General features: G+C 40.0%; 1 protein-coding gene across 1 annotated transcript; it reads left to right on the top strand.

The window, feature by feature from the left end:
- Window positions 1-785: 785 nt before the first annotated feature.
- On the top strand, window positions 786-19,964 carry LOC109477666. The gene is made up of 14 exons (XM_019779005.1): window positions 786-1,224; window positions 6,890-7,006; window positions 9,589-9,850; window positions 10,060-10,211; window positions 10,806-11,027; window positions 11,209-11,397; window positions 13,678-13,790; window positions 13,899-13,943; window positions 15,050-15,159; window positions 15,395-15,582; window positions 17,515-17,856; window positions 17,972-18,104; window positions 19,168-19,312; window positions 19,659-19,964. Exons 1-14 carry the CDS (start codon window positions 786-788, stop codon window positions 19,962-19,964), a joined length of 2,763 nt encoding a protein of 920 aa, XP_019634564.1.
- Window positions 19,965-21,494: the final 1,530 nt, after the last annotated feature.

The raw sequence follows: 21,494 nt of genomic DNA on the forward strand, positions 1-21,494 counted from the left end.
ACGTTCATAGTTCATAACAATACATCTAGCTAGTGAAAATATAGCTGTTATAACTTCTGCTAACTTGAGCTGTCATAGTATATTTTATCTGCAAAATACTTGCAATCTGTGTCAACTGAATTTTACCAGAAGACTGTTTGAAAATTTGTTTTTACACAATCATATCTGGAATCTTAACTTGCTCATGTATCCGCATGTCAGCCTGTTCCTCGTCCAATGGAGGATGTCGGGAGCTTTGCCTTGCGCATCCAGAAGGAAGAACGTGCGCCTGTCGGGACTTATGGGAACTGCAGGAGGATGGACTGAGCTGTGAGTAGAATATCGTCTGGGGCCTCGTCCTCAAAACAAATCCGACCAATCAGTTGTCACGTATTAGTATCACGTAGGCCTTGATGTTTTGCATATGTGATTACGTTAAGCTAAAGTAGTCTCCGTCATGTACAATTTTGTGGATTTTGTAATTGACTTTATAAAGGTACATTCAGATTTGATTAATATTGCTCTATTGTTAGCACCCTTCGACCATCTGATTATATTTCTAATGCCCCGGAGCACCTAGAATGATTTTCATTTCATAATGCATACTTGTTAAAGATATTTCTACCAGTGTAAGTGTACTTATTGAAAGTACAATACATTTTTTGAGAGTGTAGGTTGCACGTGCTTGCGTTGACGATGCATAGGTACTTCGAATTAACTTTCATGTTGTTACTCCAGACTGAGACTTACATGTAGTGTACAAGTAGTTAACTAGCAAAGTGGTAAGAATGCTCTAAATAGTCTCAATGTCAGATAAAAGACCCAGCTATACCGTTTTGTATCATATTTCTACAGGCTGTCCCTCTGGCTATACTGCATACGGGGGTGCGTGCTTCAAGGCGTACAACCAAGACAAAACCTACAGCCAGTCCAGAGAGGTGTGTGCAGCGGACGGGGCGCTCCTGGCCATGCCGACGGACAGAGACGTGGACAACTTCGTGAGAGAGCTGAAGAACGCCGTGAATAAAATCTCACATTTCTGGTTTGGCCTAAATGATGGGAACAATGAAGGTGAGTGGGTGTGGGAAGACGGGACTCCACACGACATCAGTACCGACTGGAACCTCTGGCAGCCGGGAGAACCCAACGGTAACGAGGGAGAAAACTGCGCGAACTACTATGGATCAAGCTGGAATGACGCACCGTGCTCCTCTGCTTACAAGTTTATCTGCCAGCTGAATGAAGGTATGTCACATAATGTTCTATAAAATCAACATAAGTTTTTCTTCAAAATTACAGTTCCTTCATTGTCCCCGTAAAGGCTGTATGAAATTAACGCCTTGTGTTTATTTCATTTGTGTCAGTTTATTCATTTGTCTTAAAGTTTGTTGTTTAGGAGGCACACCCCAGTTTATTTTGGGTCTTAATTCGATTCTGCATACCCTCAACTCTAGCGACCGTCTCTTTCAGCAAGTACCTCTTGAGCTTTTTATGGGCACTACCTTGGATTGGTGTGTGCACCGTTTACTTAGAATCAGAAATTTCTAAGTTATGCTATTTATAAACCTTACGCCTCACATACATTTGATTATATTATAATAATATAAATACATAAATTACGTGTTCTTTAGATCCCAAGGCCCTTTTCCCACTTTGATGTTTTGCCTGTCGTATCGTATCATATCATATCGTATCAAATCATATCGTATCGTATCATATCGTATCGTATCGTATCGAATTGTTTTCTGATTCGGGCCGCGTTTACACAGGGGAGTTACAGCTGGCTTGGTCCCGCGCCTGCATTCCCACTCAAGCCGGTTAGAGCTGGATAAGCTGCAGTTTCACAAAAAAACACATTGCGGGCGTATTTTGGCGATTTCTTATGGCCATTCATCTCTTGAAAATGGTGAGCTGAAAGTATTGAGTGCGTTGAGCTACATTGACGGCGACTGGGAAAGAAAAGCGTAAAATGGGGTAGAAATCTCCACACTGTTCGTATGTTGACCACGTGAACCTGGAAGCATGACGTCACAAAGCCTATCAACCAAGCCGGTTTGAACCGGTGAGCGTTTCATCACAGACGACTTGCAGGCTTAATCCGGCTCGATCGGGATACTATCAATCTCGCAAAGTGAATCCGGATCAAGTGGAATCGAACCGGATCGTAAGCGTTCCCACTGTGGTAAATTTGGCCCCAATCCCACGAGGGTAAAACTGCCCTGATCGAGCCGAATTGATTCGCTTTGATTCCAGCTTTGATCCGGCTCGATCTGGCTCCAAAGCTAATCTATTCATCTCGATCCGGACAATTTTACCCTGGTGGGATTGAAGCCATAATCCGGATCGATTCAGTTAGCTACCAATTCGTCCCCATCCGAATTATTTTAAAGTTGTGGGAATGTGACCCAAATTTGCGCCGAATGTCAGCCGCTCCGGACCCTTGCGATTAAACCTCAATACTTGTAAGCTCCTCACAATTCAACCCTTGACTGCAAAGACTGAGTTATCTGCCCCACCCAATTACAATAATTTCCGATAAAGCAGAATCAATTCAAAATCTTTAAAGCTTTATTATGTAACACAAGGATGAAAGTAAATTTTCTACTTATTTATTTACAGACTTGAATTAACCCTTCTCCGGATCCATTTGTAAATAAACGCTTAACGAGTGTGTCCGACAGTTAGAAACACAGCTGTCAGCCATGTTTGTTTGTGGTGGAATCGCAAACTTTGCGCTTTGTGAGGGCTGTTTTTGCGCGAATTATATATGTCATAAATGTGCACAAACATAACACACGTGCAGTTATAAAAAGTGGAAGTAAATTACATTCACGAATTTTTTTTGAATGAAATGCAAAAATGTTACATAATTCCTTTTTAAGAACTTAAGAGTCATTGCACGAGAAAACCAGGCAGAGGTCGGAAGATGGGGGTCGGCCAAATCGGCTCATACTTTGTATGTGAGATAGGTATGGGGAACTATGAACAGCCATATATTTAAAACCCTCCAGATATATTTCATTATGGAGATCTGGGACCCCCCTCCGAGAGCCTCCGAAATCGGGTAATTTATGGCTGAAAATTACTTAACTTGCGATGGCTGCACTGATAATTCTGATAAAGATATGGATAAAATGTTTATATTACCACATAGCATAGCTTTTCTAGTTTTACAGACCCGAAGTTCAAGAGGACACCTTGAAGTTAAGAGGGTGGGACAGGGGGTTATCGGAACCAATGAAAGCAGAATTTTCATCTCTATGCATTTTAGTCATCTTTAAGGCGCAATACCTCACCTGGGCAGTAGCTTTGGTGAATGGTTTTACTGTTGCTGGATAGAGGAACATCTACTGATTCAAAAACAAGCGTCGTAAATTTGGGCCATACATAACGCGAGCCGTGACTGAGGGGTCTTTATGGGGGATTTTCGGGTTTTGGACTATACTAAATCGGGCAATGACCTCTCACTACTGGGTACGTTAGGGCCAATGTGGGCATGTCGATGTGTGATAATCATTAGACAATTATCGAAGAAGCTTTAATTAATTAGGAATGTTGATTTGGGCTCTATATGGGGGATATGGGGATACCTGTAAATGGGACTAGGCTGATTTTACACGTTATTGTTCTTCTCTTAGCTGTAGATAGCAAATAAGTTCCTTACTAAAATATTGTGTACATCAAATTTGTGGTAGATATCAAGAGGATCTGAATGGGGGTTATGAGGAACCCACGAATGTAGGTGCCATTTAATATACATGCCACCTGGAAGTAATGGTACTTCGAACATACTGTCATTTCACTCAGAAAAATTGTGCGCTTAAGACTAGTACTTGTACTCTTCTTTATCAATCATGATCAGTAGAGATAAACTGTTATAGACATTTACTACATAGTACACTTAGGGTGTGTTCCAATGCTTGACCACTTATTTTTCATCATATCTAACAAAAAACATTCTTTAAAAAAACTGTATAATATTAATAATGAAAGTTTTTTTTGCAAATTTAAGCCCGAGGGCTAATTGCAAGAACAGGATAACAAAAATAAACAGTAAAAATAATACTAAGTAATGCTAATGCTACTTTAGATACACATTTGTAGTTATTGTTGAGTTTGATTTCTTTATCTTGGGCAATGGAATATGAAATGGGCAACATTTTGCGAGATATATGAATTGGGAGGTGTTAATAGAAATGCAGTTTCTTGTAGGCTGGGAAGGTGAGTAAAGCTAGGGAACATTTTGGTGACCATTTCAAATAACTTATCTCTTTCAGTGCTACAAAATGTATAATGAGGGCAATGACAAATAAAGTGCATTTTATCCTCCACTGCATTTCCTGTACAATATTTACATATTCTGTCGTTAACAGACAATTGTCTGTATCTACCCTTTTCTATTTCTAATGTATGTGCGCTAACTCTAAGCTTACATATGGCTGATCTAACATCGAGGTCTTTGATGTGAAGATAAACGTTCCATTGTGTATACAGGTTTCAGATGTCTATAAAACCTTAGCCTACTGACATCAACAGAGAGATTGTAAAGAAAGGTTTGAATATACATGTTAGAGAGTCTACTTCTAAGTAATGTACATATGCGTTGCTTATCGAGATCAAAGTTTTTGTTATGCCAGATATATGAGAAACCACTGCGGTCAAGTATTTCTTACATACGGTGTAGTAGATTTTTCTTGTGACCATGCATTAACATATGTTATTGGGATAGTAGAGCGTCGACTTGTAGGGGATGTGTATTAGCGTCTAGTTGCCTCAGTCTTAACCAATACTTGACTAGGCGTACAGATACGTCTGTGTCTAGTGAAAATCTACCAAGCTCTGCTTTGCATGCTCCGTTGCTAGTGTTTCAGTGTACCCCAAGAATGTTTTTACAGAAGCGATTATGGACAGTTTCAATAGCCAGTTGTTATTTGAAAAATCTATTCCCCACATTTCGCAAACATATATTAATTAATATTATTAATTTTATGCACACGTTGAAAATCCTTAATAAAGATTTCAATAAGATTTGTGAGCGGATAAGAGATTTGATGCTTAAAACAGCTTTGCGAGCTTTTGAAGCAAGTTGTTTCTTAGCTAGTGAGAAACTGCCAGATGAGGACAACAGCAGACCTAGATAGTAGTACGACGTAGTAATTTCTATATTTTCATTTCTGAGCCGAGCGTGAGGAATTTTGTATTTCTGTATATGCGCCCTGTTTTGTTAAAAATTACAACTTTGGTCTTTTTCAGGTTAACTTGTAGTTTCCATTTTGTACAGAAAGTGTTCAGTTTGTCAAGGGCACATTGGAGTCCTTTCTCGGTTTCCGAAAAAATTACGACATTATCTGCATAGCGTAAGCAGGAAATGAATAAATTCTGTGGGGAGGGTGGAACACATTCTGGACTAAGATCTTGACTAAATCATTAATAAAAAGGTTGAATAGAGTCGGACTAAGGTTACAGCCCTGCCTCACACCTTTGTCCGTGAGAAAGGGTGGTGTTAGACCAGAGGAGGTTTTGATGCATGTTTGGGGGTTAGAATACTTTAATTTTATAAGACCGTAATATTTGCCGCCTACTCCCGAGGTGAGCCGATTCTTTATGTCAATCATTAAACTTTCCTTCGCATGTTTTGCTGGCAATCCATTCGCCTGCCGAAAATTCTACATTCGCTCAAAGAAGGCAAAAATGGTTTCCATTATTTTGTACATTAATTGAAAAAAAAATGAGATGCTGCTAAATCAATGCATGATTATATATATTGTGCATGCTACGCAACAGTCCATCGGCACATCGCAGGTTGATAATATCAGCATACCTGTACTAACACTTATTCAGTTATTATTCAAGGAACGCACATGTAACTACTAATAGCATTCAAACATTGTTTTTGCTATGGTCTTGCTCATATGTATCCAGCCCTATTCTTCTGGTCTTCCTTTTAGATTTAGTAAGTGCCAATATGTACAACTTAGCTCAGAGGTCTGCTTCATTTGGCACCTACATTTGTATATAAACGGAATCTCCATTTCTGGAGTCCTCATAACCCCCATTCAGATCCTCTTGATATCTACCACAAATTTGATGTACACAATATTTTAGTAAGGAACTTATTTGCTATCTACAGCTAAGAGAAGAACAATAATGTGTAAAATCAGCCTAGTCCCATTTACAGGTATCCCCATATCCCCCATATAGAGCCCAAATCAACATTCCTAATTAATTAAAGCTTCTTCGATAATTGTCTAATGATTATCACACATCGACATGCCCACATTGGCCCTAACGTACCCAGTAGTGAGAGGTCATTGCCCGATTTAGTATAGTCCAAAACCCGAAAATCCCCCATAAAGACCCCTCAGTCACGGCTCGCGTTATGTATGGCCCAAATTTACGACGCTTGTTTTTGAATCAGTAGATGTTCCTCTATCCAGCAACAGTAAAACCATTCACCAAAGCCACTGCCCAGGTGAGGTATTGCGCCTTAAAGATGACTAAAATGCATAGAGATGAAAATTCTGCTTTCATTGGTTCCGATAACCCCCTGTCCCACCCTCTTAACTTCAAGGTGTCCTCTTGAACTTCGGGTCTGTAAAACTAGAAAAGCTATGCTATGTGGTAATATAAACATTTTATCCATATCTTTATCAGAATTATCAGTGCAGCCATCGCAAGTTAAGTAATTTTCAGCCATAAATTACCTGATTTCGGAGGCTCTCGGAGGGGGGTCCCAGATCTCCATAATGAAATATATCTGGAGGGTTTTAAATATATGGCTGTTCATAGTTCCCCATACCTATCTCACACACAAAGTATGAGCCGATTTGGCCGACCCCCATCTTCCGACCTCTGCCTGGTTTTGCCTGGTTTTCTCGTGCAATGACTCTTAATGTTTATGAACTTAAAGCAATCAGCTGCTCTCTGGGACATTTCCGCTGTGGACACGGACTTGCCTGTATCCTATCCTGGAAGCGTTGTGACGGGATCGCAGACTGCACGGACGGGAGTGATGAGGAGGGCTGTGGTAAGTCACTGTTATGAGCCCATGTAGCATGCACGTGTACTAAACTTGCAGTTGTTCATAAGTCAGTATTCCTAATGCCGAAGTTACATTTCCAACGGGGCCCAAGCTGCATGTGGCGGACGCCAGTCATGGTCACAATTAGGTTACGGCCTCGTCCCGGCTCGTTTTTTTTTTGCTGGGGTACGGGGTGATTTTCCGGTCCCGACCGATAGTGTAAAAAAACAGGCAGAACCCGGTTTTAAATTGTGATCTAGGCATAACAGACATCAGATAGTCAGATAACATCAACAAATCAAAAGGCTCCATTTTCCTTGGTTATTAGGCCGTAACCTCAAAAGTGGTCGTTTATTAAAATAACTGACCACTTTTTTGACCGTACCATTAAAAAGGGAAAAGAACACTAAAAGTGCAAGCTGCGTAAAACCGGTCTGTAATGTTCGAACCACTCCCATCGGGAAGGTCCCCTACTCTTTTCGATAAGTGCGGTGGGTTCTTTAACGTTCGTCGGATGAAGCTCTCTGAAACACGGGATCTCCATTTAACGTCCTATCGGAGGGACGTCCCTAACCAAAGCTAGGTACTCATTTACATATAAGCAAAGTAAGAAAAGCCGTGCGTGTAAATTGCCTTTCCAAGGACACAAGGTCGATAGAATCAAGCAGGATTCGAACCAGCGGCCACTTTGGCCTGAGCTGAACACTCTACTGTTACGCCACATGACCCACCAGAATACATTATAAATTTGTTTTCAACTTTTTGCCTCCGGGGGAGGAGATATCCTTCCGCGGAAGGGCTATGTGAGAGATTTAGAGTTTCACGTTCGCAGCAATTTCTCGCGTTTGGGTGGACGGATTCTTTTGAGACTCGGTATATGTTTTGCTATTGGGCTGCAGATGATGCACGTTCTTTTGTTTTTATTGTACATGTGTTTTCGGGCTGGAAAATGGTGCCTTTTGGTGGCCCCAATACACCCCTTTGAGCGTGAAAGTGGTCGCGACCATTGACCTTTGGCGTGTTTAAGCTATTCTCAGTCTGGTCCACGTATATGACCCCTCATACAGAGGGGTGTCCGGTCTCGATAAATTCTTTGTTTAAAACTCTATATAAAAATATACAATAAAAAGCCCGGAGGTATAAAATCTCAGATTTTACTTGTTTGATGCTTTTTTTTGTCTTTTATATCGTATTTTCCGTTCAACAAGACTGCCCCAGGATTTGGAAAGGTGACCTCAGTATTAGTGATCAATGGGAGATACATGTATATGAAAATTAAGAGGATTATGTGCATATGGTTTTATAAGACTATTATTTATTATTTCTATCATGACTTATTTTTATGTTTCAACAATTCTGAAACTGTCATTTCTTCTTGTACAAAGTCATGCCAAACATGTCTTAACTAAGATGGGCAAAGTATACCAGTGGCCAAGAAAGACATGATTCTCAAAAGGGTCCATGAAAAAAAAAATTAATCTAAGGAACGAACCAGATTGTACACTAGTGGTCGATAGTCCAGTTTTGAATTTATGCTACAGTTACCTTTTGTTTAGGAAGCTTGTCTTGTTACTCCGTGAAGGAGGTCATGACCTCCGGACGGAGTGTTGTGAGTAACCGTTTTTTCGTGTTTGCAGTCAAAACACTGGGTTCTCTTTGTGTAATCGGCATGCAATTTTATACGCAGTCTGCGGGAATGCCCGTGATGTTGCACGAATGTGTATTTTTGCCGTTGCTGTTTTCGCGGTCAATGCAATATTTCAAATTGGAATGGTCCAGAAAAGCCCATTGTTTTAAATAGCGGTTGGGGGGTTCAAACTTCATGCAGATGTGGGGAGGGGTCGATAGGTGGTACCAGATGTTTTCCCCCATGCTTAAGCGTTGGGCCGAATCTTCAAGATGTTCGCAGCCAAAACGCATTGTTCTGTACGCAGCATTTCTGTTTAATTGGGCATCTGGTGTGCTATTATGTCCGTGATGATGCACGTCTTTTTATTTTCACCGTAGCAGTTTTGATATTGAAGTAAATGCATATTTTAGAAACATTCTTACTTTTACAATCCTGTGGAAAAGGCCGTGGGTTTTGTTAGTTGTCTGGTAGCAGAGGTCCTCTAAGCAGATATTAGATGGCTGTTGTGCATATTGGTTACGAGAATCTTTTGGGATTGTGGTTTGCACCTACTGCGATACCTTGTCAAATGAATAATATGTAGTAAATGAAAGATATTGTTATGAAAGCCGACTTTGTTCATCTATTTAGATTGTCGTGTTGTTGATTTTACGTAGCCTGTGTTCACATTAGTCAGTCTACAACTTTTTCCCCGAGGGGGGCGGTAAACTTCTGGGCAGGTGGCCACCAGGAGCGCGATTTTTTTAGTCAGGCTAGATTATTATTAGACCAGGGATTAAGCCAATTTTACTACACGTTGTTACCAGTTGTTAAGTGATCACACACTGTTTACATACACTATTACTGTTCTCAATCTGCAACATATAAAACTTCACGGAGAATTGTCGTCTATGGACACTTCTTAAATACTGTCAAGATTGCAAACACTGAAAATTATCAATTGTTTTAAACCTTTCAGTATGCGAACCAATCCCTGAGGATTTTGAAATCGACAGCAGGCTTGCAATGCTACAGAATCAGCTGGGACAGACGACATTTGAGGAGATACAGAATTCCTCTGTCGTGGAGCTGCTCAACAGTTCGTACAGCATCCCAGGAAAGTACCACCCAGAGATGAGGACATTCATATCAACGGTTATTTTCCCGCAATGCAATGTCTCCGAAGAGAACAAAACTCGCTGCTCTTCGTCACCAAATGCAGGCAACATGACCTCATGCATGTGAGTGGAAAAAGTAACGTTATGATAATGACTTTTAGTTAAAGTTCCAGTTACTGTTTTAAAAATGCTAAACAAGCTAAACGGTCACCTGAAAGGCTTCGACTAACCTAAAGAACAGAAGCAATATGACGTCAATTTTTGCGTGTGCAACAAACCTCGCAAATGTGCTACTTTCGCTGACTGGTATTATATCTACTGATGTTTCTCAGGGGAACACAGCTGGTACCATGCCGCTCGTGGTGTGAAGAAGTGCTCAACACGGCTGATGACTGGATAAAGAACCAGCTGCCGCGATGTAGATTGTTTCCTTCATCCGATCACAATTGTTGGAATCCTAATTCAGCTAAGAAGGGAAGCGAAGGTGAAAATGAAGATTTTTTTGTCCGTTTCTCCACGGGAATTAGCTATAAATGGGACTCTACTTTAACAATTTTTACCTCCATGATGGAGGCATTGTTTTGGCGTGTCTGTGTGTGTGTGTGTCTGTTTGTGTTTTGCATTTGTAGCCAGCACTTTTGAACCTTTAAACCTTTAAATGGATTGTAATGATATTTGGTATGTAGGAAGTTGTTAAAAAAAAAGGGTCAGGGTCAAATTTGGGCCTCCTGGTGGCTGACCTTGGTACTGCAACAGAACTTTCGGTTTTTGTATATTTTGTCCTAGACATGCTACGGTCTTGATTTTTGAGTGGTGGATAGCCTTACCTGCCAGTGATAAGTGGTGTGGGTTTGGTGTGGGTTTGGTCCAGATAAATTCACAAAGAAACAATGTATTTTTTATGATTTTTGGTATGTGGGTATCTTAGACAGAGATCTACATTATCGGATGTTATGCAAACAATGACTTCATTTGCCTCACGGGCACGCCAACCAAATTCACCATATTTAATCAAGGGTGTATCATAATGACACAAACATTATTACCTGTTGATATTGTGTCGGTTTGTATTCCTCAGTTTGCTACCACGGCGTAGGAATAAACTACCGTGGCACATGGAGTAAAACTACATCCGGGGCAGATTGTGTGGAGTGGTCAGCTCCGCAAGCTGGTTACTACAAGACAGAGTTTCCCTGGGCAAACCTGGATAACAACTACTGCCGCAACCCTACCGGTCTGGAGCGGCCATTTTGTTTGACCGAAGACGGTAGCCAGGAGGAATGTGACGCCATCCCGTGTGGTAAGTTTTCTTGTAAGGAAGTAATTATGTCTTCCTTTTAAGAACCGTTCATTATTTGCTTCTTGGGCAATAAGAGCACTTCTTTTGCTCTACCCAGCTTATTTCACAATTTTTTTTCCACTGACTGTTATATCCATAAATTTTCTTTCCACTGACTGTTATGTCTAACTGTATACACTAGATGCTGAAGGCTGCTGGGACAGAGGTCCTCCAAACTACGGCAAAAGAACTCCAACCAAGAGGTTCTACTACGTAGGGGAAAAGGTGACATACTCGTGCAACGAAGGCTACAAACTCAAGTCCGGCTACACCAATGAAGTGAGGTGCATCGGGGGAGGCCATTGGCAGTATGACAAGCCCAGTTGTTCAGGTAAGTCTTAAAGCTTCAGTCTTTGCAACAGGTGGATTGTACACAGCGTAATATCCGTTTTACTGTGCGTACGCCAACTATTGTTGTGTCACGTTAATGTTTGTGGGACAGATAAACATGAATAAATCAACCTAAGAACAACAGTGGGAAGAGGATATTCGCCTACAGATCTATAAAGCTGTTTATGTCCTACCCGGGCCGCGATTACGTTCGATACGGGTGTCCCGGCCCGTGTGATAACTAGCGGTACAGCCCGGCCCTTCCAAATGTTCCATAGAACGATTCGAACGCGTTTCGCCCTAACCGCGTGCAACGCTTTCGACAATTCGAATGCAAAATTCGGACGTTGGAATTGATGTTGTTGCTTTTTTGGGGATTAGGGACACCAAATTTTTGCTCATTTCGCATTGAAAGGCGTGTTTTCGTGGGTGGGTATGACATAAATAAAATACAACACGGTGTATTCCGCATCACCCTCGGTCCCAGCCCTTCCGCGGATCGGATCACCCTCCGGCCTTCGGCCGTCGGGCGATCCGACGCGCGGTCGGGCTGGTACCTCGGGCGATACGGAATACACCGTGTTGTATTCTATATGGAATGCATTGCGCAGTGAACTTAAGACTGTATCTGATGCGAGACAGTTTAAGAAAAATGCTTCATCAATTGTACTGATCTTAATCATGGTTTGACCCTGATAATAATTCTTTATATTGTAGAAGCAAATTAGTAATTCGCGAGTTTTATTGTTGTTAGTTTGTTGATTTTAGTAAAAATTAGTTATTTGAACTGTGAATGAGCAATCCGCCGCTTCCGTGACGTCACACAAATAACACCTGTGACTCCGTGAGCAGTGGATCATAGGTTGAAAGTCTGTGGCGCCCCCCGTCTGTGTTGAGGGATGGCTGTAATGCCCTGATGTAGATGGCCTCTTTAATCCTTTGTGCAAAGAAGTCCGGTTCTGAGTCCAAGATTCTTACTTTGTCCAGTGAGACTGAATGTCCGGGCGATTCAATGTGTATATGTTGTGAGACCTCCGAAGTAGTCGAGCTAGGTCGTTTTTGTTCTAAGAATCTAGCCTTGAAAGATCTTTAAGTATCTCAAATATAGGTTTCCTTACCAGGGTCCTTGGAAATCTGTCCTTGACACTGTATGTGGTAAACTTCCCCACATTTGCTTTCCTTTGGTGTTTTGTCCTTAGGTGAAACCAGTATATTCCGGAGGATTCTAGTTGGTCTAAAACAGGTCTTAATCCCATGTGCAGCAAAGATCCCCCTGAGCCCTTCACTCAGGCCTTTCCTGTAAGGCAGAACAACTAGGCCTCTATTTGGGCTTTTGTTCTTGCTCTGATACTGGTTACGGTCTGTGGGCTTCTGTGTATTAGCCTTGTCTAAAGCCGAAGTTTGGTACCCACACTTTCTTACTGCCTGTGAAAGGTGAACTTTCTCCTCTTCTAAATCTTGAGGATCAGTGATAATTGTTTCCGCTCTGTGAAACAGGGTGCAGATATAAACCCCGAGTTTATGATCCAGGGTGTGATTAGAATGGAAGTTTAGATATTGGTCAGTATGTGAGGGTTTGCGGTATATCTTAACCTGCAGGGACCCGTCCTCTTTTACTGTTGTTACCGTATCCAAAATGCTAGACACCACAGACTTTCTGCAACCTATGATCCACTGCTCACGGAGTCACGTGTGTTATCTGCATGACGTCACGGAAGCGGTGGATTGCTCATTCCTTGACAAAGACTGGAGTTGTGCAGTCGAAAATTTGGGGTGAGTCCAATTTGTTGTGTTGGAAATTACAGTTTAAACTTGCTTCATAATGATTTCTACCAACACAGATGAACTTTCCAGATAATATCTGTTTTATGTTTGTCTGATGCTGAGCCCTGGAAGATTAGCCTCATATGTGGCTAAAGGGTGTCGTAATAAACCAATAAATCAAACCAATAGCAAAAAGACCAACTTCACTTGCCGCAAGTTCACTTTCTGAATGTCATTTGAATTGAACGTAGTTTTCATTGTTTGATAAATTATAAATATTTAACACACGAAAACCATAGAATAAAGAATAAATTATATTCTTTTGTCATGTGTTTGGACAATTTATCATCGTTAGTCACCCTCAACAGAGGTGAAGCGGGATGCTTTATCAACTAGTTAAACTTGCGACGACTCGCGTTTCATAACATATAGGCACAAAAGTTTGACAATCAATTTCCTATTTATCAGTTTCTGCATATTTTATGGATTTTACACGCAAAAACGCACCCTCCTGTAGTTAATCATAGGCAAAGGCTGCAAGAGGATCTACTGGAGATTTCCAGTACAAGTCTGTCACCTGAGAATGTTATCATCAACTTCACTGGATCTGTGGTACAGCTTGTCGACTTGGTAAGTACATTTATCTGTTGCACACTTTATACCCCCTTTAGTTTCCACTACAAAATCACTTTTAAGACCACAAATGCAGCTTAATTGATGCTCTAACTGGTATTTCAGGATGAAAAGAAGGAGCAACTGGTGGCGTCTGTTGTCATCGATTTCGTAAGTTGTCATAGTTATGAAAATACTACTTAAAATTAACCCTATTCCGACCGGGGGGGGGGTGGGATTTTGAGGCCCGCGCCCACTTTCATCTTTCATCTCAGATAGCGCCTGAACGGCTTGTGCTAGCACCGTCAAATTTGGTGACTTTTCCTAAACAATGTCTGGCAACAATTTCGTATCAATTAGATAAGTTCCTGATTTTTTGCGTTGCCATGGTAACGGGTTTCTGACACGCAGTTTTTATAAAATCAGTAATTTTAGTTCGAACATTAATTTTTTTAGGTTCTATGTTTAATTACACTTCCTTTTTAAGATTAATAACATCTGATATAATTATATATAATTTCTAAAATTAAACATTCACTAGAAAACAAACATTTGCAAAGCAAATTAATAATGTTTGCCTTCGCATATGGTTTGCTCGGTTAATTCTTACTCAGACACATTCACATATACATGGTGACAGGAGTTTAAATCCCTCCTGCTATAAAATTGCAACATTATGTAACCCAACACCAGTTACTGTGGTGACACACGTCAACAAATCAGGTCAGAGGGCATTCCTTCGGTAAACATAATGATTTATGCTTATTTGATGACGTCATCAGTCAAAATCCAAGATGGCGGACCATATAATTAGCTGTTGTGTAACTATGTTTTTTCACTAATTTTTCGTCTCAACTCCGTGTTTTTTCACATAAAACGTTCATATGAGCATCTTTAGTCCATTTGCGTTGCAGACATTAATATTCTATCCTAGACACTATTAGTTAAGGTTTGGAAAATTGTTTTATTCCCAAAAATCATATAAATGACGTCATTTGACGTCATAATTACACATTAATTGTTGTTATGGATCAATTTTATTTCTAAACCATTGAAAATTTGGTGGCCCTACGATAAGTGGTTGTTGAGTTACAGGAGGCGGGCCTCAAATGCCCCCCCCCCCCCCCGTCTGAGCATGCCCAAAAAAGTCCGGTCTGAATAGGGTTAAGGAAAGTTTTTAGACAATATTTTGGTCACGTCATTTTGGCCTATAGACATTAACATCTTTTTGCTTTTTTTTTCGTCGCTTTATGCATTAACATGTTTCTTTTCGTTAGACATGGCAGGACAGCCGACTGAGTTGGGATCCGAAGTACTATGATAACGTCACCAGCCTCAGCGTTCACGGCAACGATATTTGGACACCGACATTGACTCTGAAAAGAAAGTACGCCGTACTTCTTTAATTGGCACTTTTTAAAGTCCATCCATACATAAAATGCCCTTCATCATATTAAATATGAATTAGTATATCTGAGCAACACAATGGATAGGCTTTGCGTTATCCCAAATCCGCATGACCTGTATACTATGTCTATGTCATTATATAAATACACAAGAAGACAACGTTTTAATACAATTGACAAAACACAAACGGCCAAAATTTGTTGGTTACTTCGCAGTGCCGATCCGGTCTACAAACGCCTACAGAAGGATGTGCCGGTCCGAGTCAGCAGCGATGGCCTGGTGGAATGGAGTGTAGAAACCCTGACCACCACCGTGTGTGATGCAGACCCCTTCTTCTTTCCTGCAGACACCATGGAATGCAACATCTGCTTTTCTGCAACCACAGCAATTGCACAAACCATCCGTAAGTGTTGAAGTCATCTTGTTTTTCCTCATGTTCCGTACGTGGTAAAGTCATATTGTTTTTCCTCACGTTTCTTTTTCCTTCTCCTCCTTCTCCTGCCATTTCTTTAAATTGATGCAACTCCTTCATTTTTAGGCCAAATAACATGACATTTGGCATGAAGGTAGAGTGAGCAAATACTCCAAGGCGTTTTGTTTTCATTATCGTGATACAGGCTTTTGGAATTGTTATATTCGAGCCTTTTAGCCGTGTTATAGAAAATGTACTATAGCAGTGTGTTACCATATTTGGGCATGTGTCATCAGAATGGCATGTAGAACAGGCAAGCAATAGGCATGCAGCTTTCCTCTCTTCTCCTTGCTGATTGGCTGTTTGGATCTGATTTTGTTAACTTAATTAACACCTTTACAAAGCCATGCACTAAAAACTTTATGCAAGTGTTTTGGTAGGTAATTATGTCAAGCTTTCCTGCTCCAGCATTGGAATGCGGGGCATAAGCGCTTCTTTTTATGTTGAAAATCAACAGTTTTCATTATGCAATTAAAAATCCCAACCTATAATGTAAGGGATAGCTATCCAACTGTTGTCACTTCATGCTAGGTATAAAGTTATATCAATGTAAAGAATTGTTTTTTCTTGTATTTCTCCTTCTTTCCCTGCCATGCCTTGAAATATGGTGAAGTAATGCTGAATTTGCTCCAAAGCAAATGTCGGCCTTTCTAGTTATGTCCGTTTTTTAAAGATGATAGTATACATAATGTTATGTTTGACAATGCTTTACAGAAGAAGGATGCACGAAAACGAAATCTTACAAAATCTTATGTATTTTACATTTCTGATACATATTGTCCTAATAACAACTAGAATTCCGAGACCTCATACCTCCATGAAATATGATCTTGATATGTAAATGTAAATTTCTTCTTTAATTGTGCAAATTAACATGATATATGCATCGTGATGTATGTTAACTTTTGATTAACTTACAGATGTCCCAAGTATGACATTGTCATCATTCACCATTACGAAATCATAGAATTTTCGCATTAATTATGCAAATTAGGTCATTTGCATAATTAGTATCTGTTGAAGTTCCACCTGCCATAGGTTACATACATTACATGTATGTAAGTAGTATAATGTAAAACACTGTAATTATAGAATTTCCTCATTAATTATGCAAACTAAGTCCTCATTTGCATAATTTGCATTTAATTATGTACATCTCTCCTTCAGCTACCTACACACCAAAAATAATGAAAATATGTTGTTCCTGTCTGGACTTTTCGCATTAATTATGCAAATTAGGTCATCATTTGCATAATTAGTATCTGTTGAAGTTCCGCCTGCCATAGGTTACATACATGTACATTACATGTATGTAAGTAGTATAATGTAAAACACCGTAATTATAGAATTTCCTCATTAATTATGCAAATCAAGTCATTTGCATAATTTGCATTTAATTATGTACATCTCTGTCTCAGCTACCTACACACCAAAAATAATGAAAATATGTTGTTCCTGTCTGGACTTATTGGCTTTTAAACATTTCGCCAGAAAGTGCCCTGCAGTTCCAGAACAAGCCGCTAGGGGGGCCAAACTCATATGACCTCTTCCCAAGCACGAGAGCTACCTTCCATCAAAATCCAGATCGCGAGATATGAAAACCGGAAGTTGCGCTGCAGTACCAAGGGAAGCCACTAGGGGGACCAAAATCTAATCATTTCTAGTTTTTGTCACACCCTACCAACACACCAAGTATGAAACCAATCCATCCAGGCGTTCTTGAGTTATTTTGTTGACCAACAGACGGACGGACAGACGGACAGACGGACAGATAAACGCAACTGAAAATATAACCTCCATGACACATTTCATTGAGGTAATAAAGTTAGGATTTGATTTATTTGAACAATATGTTTAACATAGAATGCGAAGTGGAATGGCCTGCAGTAGACATGGGAATCACTCCGTGCAACTCTTACTCTACTACAACACCGGAGGGTGAATGGTACCGAAAGGATAAGATCTTCGCAAAAGAAAACAGTGAAGCGTGCCTCGCTATTCATCTATCGAGGAACCCGCTGTTCCACATCGCCACTACTGTAGGACCCTGCATCATCCTGGTGGTACTGATGAACATCACATTCATCATGCCCTTAGACAGGGGCGACCGGATCGCGTTTGGAGTGACCATTCTACTCTCCATGGTCGTGTCTCTCGTGTTTGTGACAGACGTACTTCCTGTCAAGGGGGCATTGCCTCTTTTCGGTGAGTAAAGATTAGATATACCCTCACAGTATTGTTTTCAAAACAATTTGTTCAAGACCGTGGCTACTTTGATATGACTCATTAAGTTGACTAGTTACCATCTCTAATGTTACAGCTACGCTGATCATCTTGTGGATGGGGCTGATGGGATTATTCCTGTTCTTCACTCTGGCCATCATCGTCATTCACGACCGGCAGGGCAGCCTGTCTCCGCGGACGAAGATTATTTTCCTCCGCTACATTTCAAAGTACCTACTATTTTTTTTGCTCAGTATATCTTATCGATATCTGAAAGAGCCTTATTATTAAACTCTGCACACAACCATCAATGTACAATCAGACATTTATTTTGAAAGTATCAAATATCATTTTATTCATTTAAACAAGAGTTCCACGATCTCATACCTTCGCCGAATGATGTTAACCCTTCCGGTTGACGAAGTATACTATTTTAATCATTGATTTCGCAAATAAGAGCGTCATTTGCATGGATTACATCAGTTGATCATATTCTCCACCCAATGACAGCCTTATCTTAACAAAAAAGGCTATTCTAGCACTTCCTTATAAATCATGCAAATGACGTCATAATGTGAATAAATTATCTTCAATGATGTTCACCTTCACTTAACTTTCAAATGTGGTAAGTATAAGATTCCCAGCAATTACAACTATAAAATAACAATTTCTCATTAATTATGCAAATTAGGTCTCCATTTACATAATCTACATCCTCAGATTTTTTCTCGTTCTCAATTACATGTCACAAGTGTTTCATAGTCCTATTATCGGATGAAGCAGATTTATAGAATTTCCTCATCAATTATGCAAATTAGCTCCTGATTTGCATAATTGTCATCTGATTATGCCAAGCATCACTTTAGCTACCTACATACCAAAAATCATGACAATCTGTCCCCCGGTTCTTGAGTTATCCACCTTCAAAGATTTTTCAAGAAACGCTCCTGCAGTTTCAACTCAACTGCTAGGGAGCCCAAAATCATGTCACTTATTGTCTACCCCAAGAGCTACCTACCAACGAAAATTCGTGACCCTAGCATGTCCAGATCGCGAGATATTAAAACCGGAAGTTCTGCTGCAGTACCAAGAAAAGCCGCCAGGGGGGCCAAAATCTAATCATATCTAGGTCTCATCAAGACCTACCCACCTACCAAGTTTTATGACACTGCATATTAAGCTTCTTGAGTTATGCTGTTCACAGACAGACAGACAGACAGACAGATAGACGGACAAACGCTACTGAAATCATAACCTTCTTGGCGAAGGTAATGATTCTTCTCTGTTATTTAGGATGCTGCTGCTGGGAGATCTAACAGAGGAGAAACGTACGGGTGACGGGGAGGCTGGTTTGCCTCACCAGTCTGACATGGAGATGACCAACTACGCCTTTCAAACCGATGATATGGCGGCGGCCGACGAAGGAAGAAGGTGTGGTGTTGGTTATAAGTAAAAACGTAATTAACACAACATAAGTACAGTGACTTTCGCAAGGTCTATAACTAGAAATACATACAGACACGTGGGTACAAAAGAATTGACCTACGTACTTCTGCAGCTAAATCAACTAATAACTCTTTCTTGTAAGGTTATAAGGTCTAAACATACTATACTATAGTTACCTATCTGTACACAGTAAGGGTTATTTCCTTCTAGAATGAAGTTGATTTTATCTTTTTATATCAGAAATGTAACAAATTCCGTTATAACGTTAAGCAAGCTGAAAGAAGGTTGAACAGCTTTCTTCGTTTCTCATCCATAATAAAACGCCCTTTATCTTCCAGGAGCACCGGGCAGCCATCAACGCCTCCCACAGCTACAGGCTGGAGACCACCGGTTCTTCCGGTCTACCTGAGCTGATCTCGTGTGTGAAGGAGATGACCACGGTGATGAAGACCGAGATGGGAGTGCTGACAAAGGCGGTTAACAACCAAACAAAGGAGCTGGAAGAGCTGACCAAGGCCATGAAGAACGAGGAGGAGGTGTCTGACTACACCCTGCTGGCTAAGGTCCTGGACAGGCTCAGTCTTGCCATGTACATCATCAGCATCGTGATTACCATTCCTTTGACCATGTATTTGAACCAGTAAAGATCTGTCAGAAACTTTGATGAAATGAAAGTATTGTGTAACCAAACCGAAACACCTGGTTTATATGCAAGGTATCTCGTAACGTAGAGTGTAAAAGATTGTCAACCGCTTTCGAAATTTGATCCGCTTTGGGTGAAAAGTCTTTCCAGCATTTTACCCAGACACAATGTTGTAGATATACTTGTTAAGGTCATGTTGATTTGATTATATGGATAAGGTTATCTGGGAACCCCAACACTGATGCGAGCGTGCGATTAAAAAAGTTTGGCCCCAAAAAAGTTAATCTATGTATAGTATGTTGAAAAAAAATGACATTTTATTTTCATTTTTTCACAATTTCTTCTTTTCCTTTGGGATCAGCATTATATGACATAAGTATCATTTTCTAACAATTCAATATTGCAATTTATCGGAAATATTTGCTCATTCAGCTGCGTGTACGATTTATAGTATAGTTGAAAACATTTTTTGTAAACGGACGAAAAGTCATGCGCGTGTATATGCCATCCATATAATCAAATCAACATGGTATAATGAATATTTAATATGTTTCACCACGTTATTTGATCGGTTTAAGATCTTTTTTGAGCATGTATGTAAATCTACGCATTATTATTCATTTCAACTAAACGGACCTGACTTTATGGATGAGAGCCTCTGGACACATAATTTAGGCACACCATAATTATATAAAAAAATGCATAGATTTTGAAATTTCAAGACTTTTAAAATCCTATTTCAGAAGATTTTGCGACAATATAACTTTTGCACATGTCCTTTCATGTGCTTGCCGTTTTTCAGAAGACGGTGCGACAAGCTAACTTCTACACTCTTTCCGGGAGTACTTTCTTCTAGGTTCTACATGTGTAATAAACTTCTATGCATGTAAATTGATACAAACACATTGCGGAAGAAGTAGGAGTAAACTATCCGGAAGGCCATGAACTTAAAATTTGAACACTAGATCGAAAAAAAATTATTTCAAAATTCTAGTCATGGGGTCAATTTAAAAGAGGCACTTATTCCCAGTAGCAAATAAATCAGACACAACTCGGTAGATTACATGGCAAGTTGCAATTGCGAAAATTAGTAGCAGGTCATTTTTTTTCATTTTTGGTTTAAATGCTGGAAATCGCTGCGCGCGTGGAGGTCATCCATAAAATCAGATCAGTTTTACTCATGATGTCATATTAAACTGTGTGCGATTATTACATCAAGGCAACATGTTATTTCTCATTTAATCCGTATTACAACAGCATCGTTTATCATAAGCATTCATATTTAATCAAGACACGAACAAAAATTACACACATAATATTTCTCTGTATGATTTAGCACGATTTTAGCACAATTAAGCTATTAAATTTTACTATAAGAATATGTAATATTTGCAATTCATACTAACTTTCTACTTTGTCAACCCTGCCTTAAGATGTTTATATTCAAACTAATATCTCATAGCTAATATATTCAAACACTTGTAATTGGAGCTAAACAAATTGTGATATCTCTCTCTCTCTCTATATATAA

This window comes from Branchiostoma belcheri, unplaced genomic scaffold (assembly GCF_001625305.1).
Source record: "Branchiostoma belcheri isolate BF01 breed outbred unplaced genomic scaffold, Haploidv18h27 scaffold402, whole genome shotgun sequence".
In the NCBI taxonomy this organism is placed as follows: domain Eukaryota; kingdom Metazoa; phylum Chordata; class Leptocardii; order Amphioxiformes; family Branchiostomatidae; genus Branchiostoma; species Branchiostoma belcheri.

Bases quoted from the DNA above. Each gene is read 5' to 3' on its own strand.
- LOC109477666 (XM_019779005.1), top strand. From the start codon at position 786: ATGTCAGATAAAAGACCCAGCTATACCGTTTTGTATCATATTTCTACA. The intron at 10,212-10,805 runs GTGAAAATGAAG...TGTATTCCTCAG, and splicing joins AGCTAAGAAGGGAAGCGAAG to TTTGCTACCACGGCGTAGGA. The intron at 11,398-13,677 runs GTAAGTCTTAAA...ACCCTCCTGTAG, and splicing joins TGACAAGCCCAGTTGTTCAG to TTAATCATAGGCAAAGGCTG.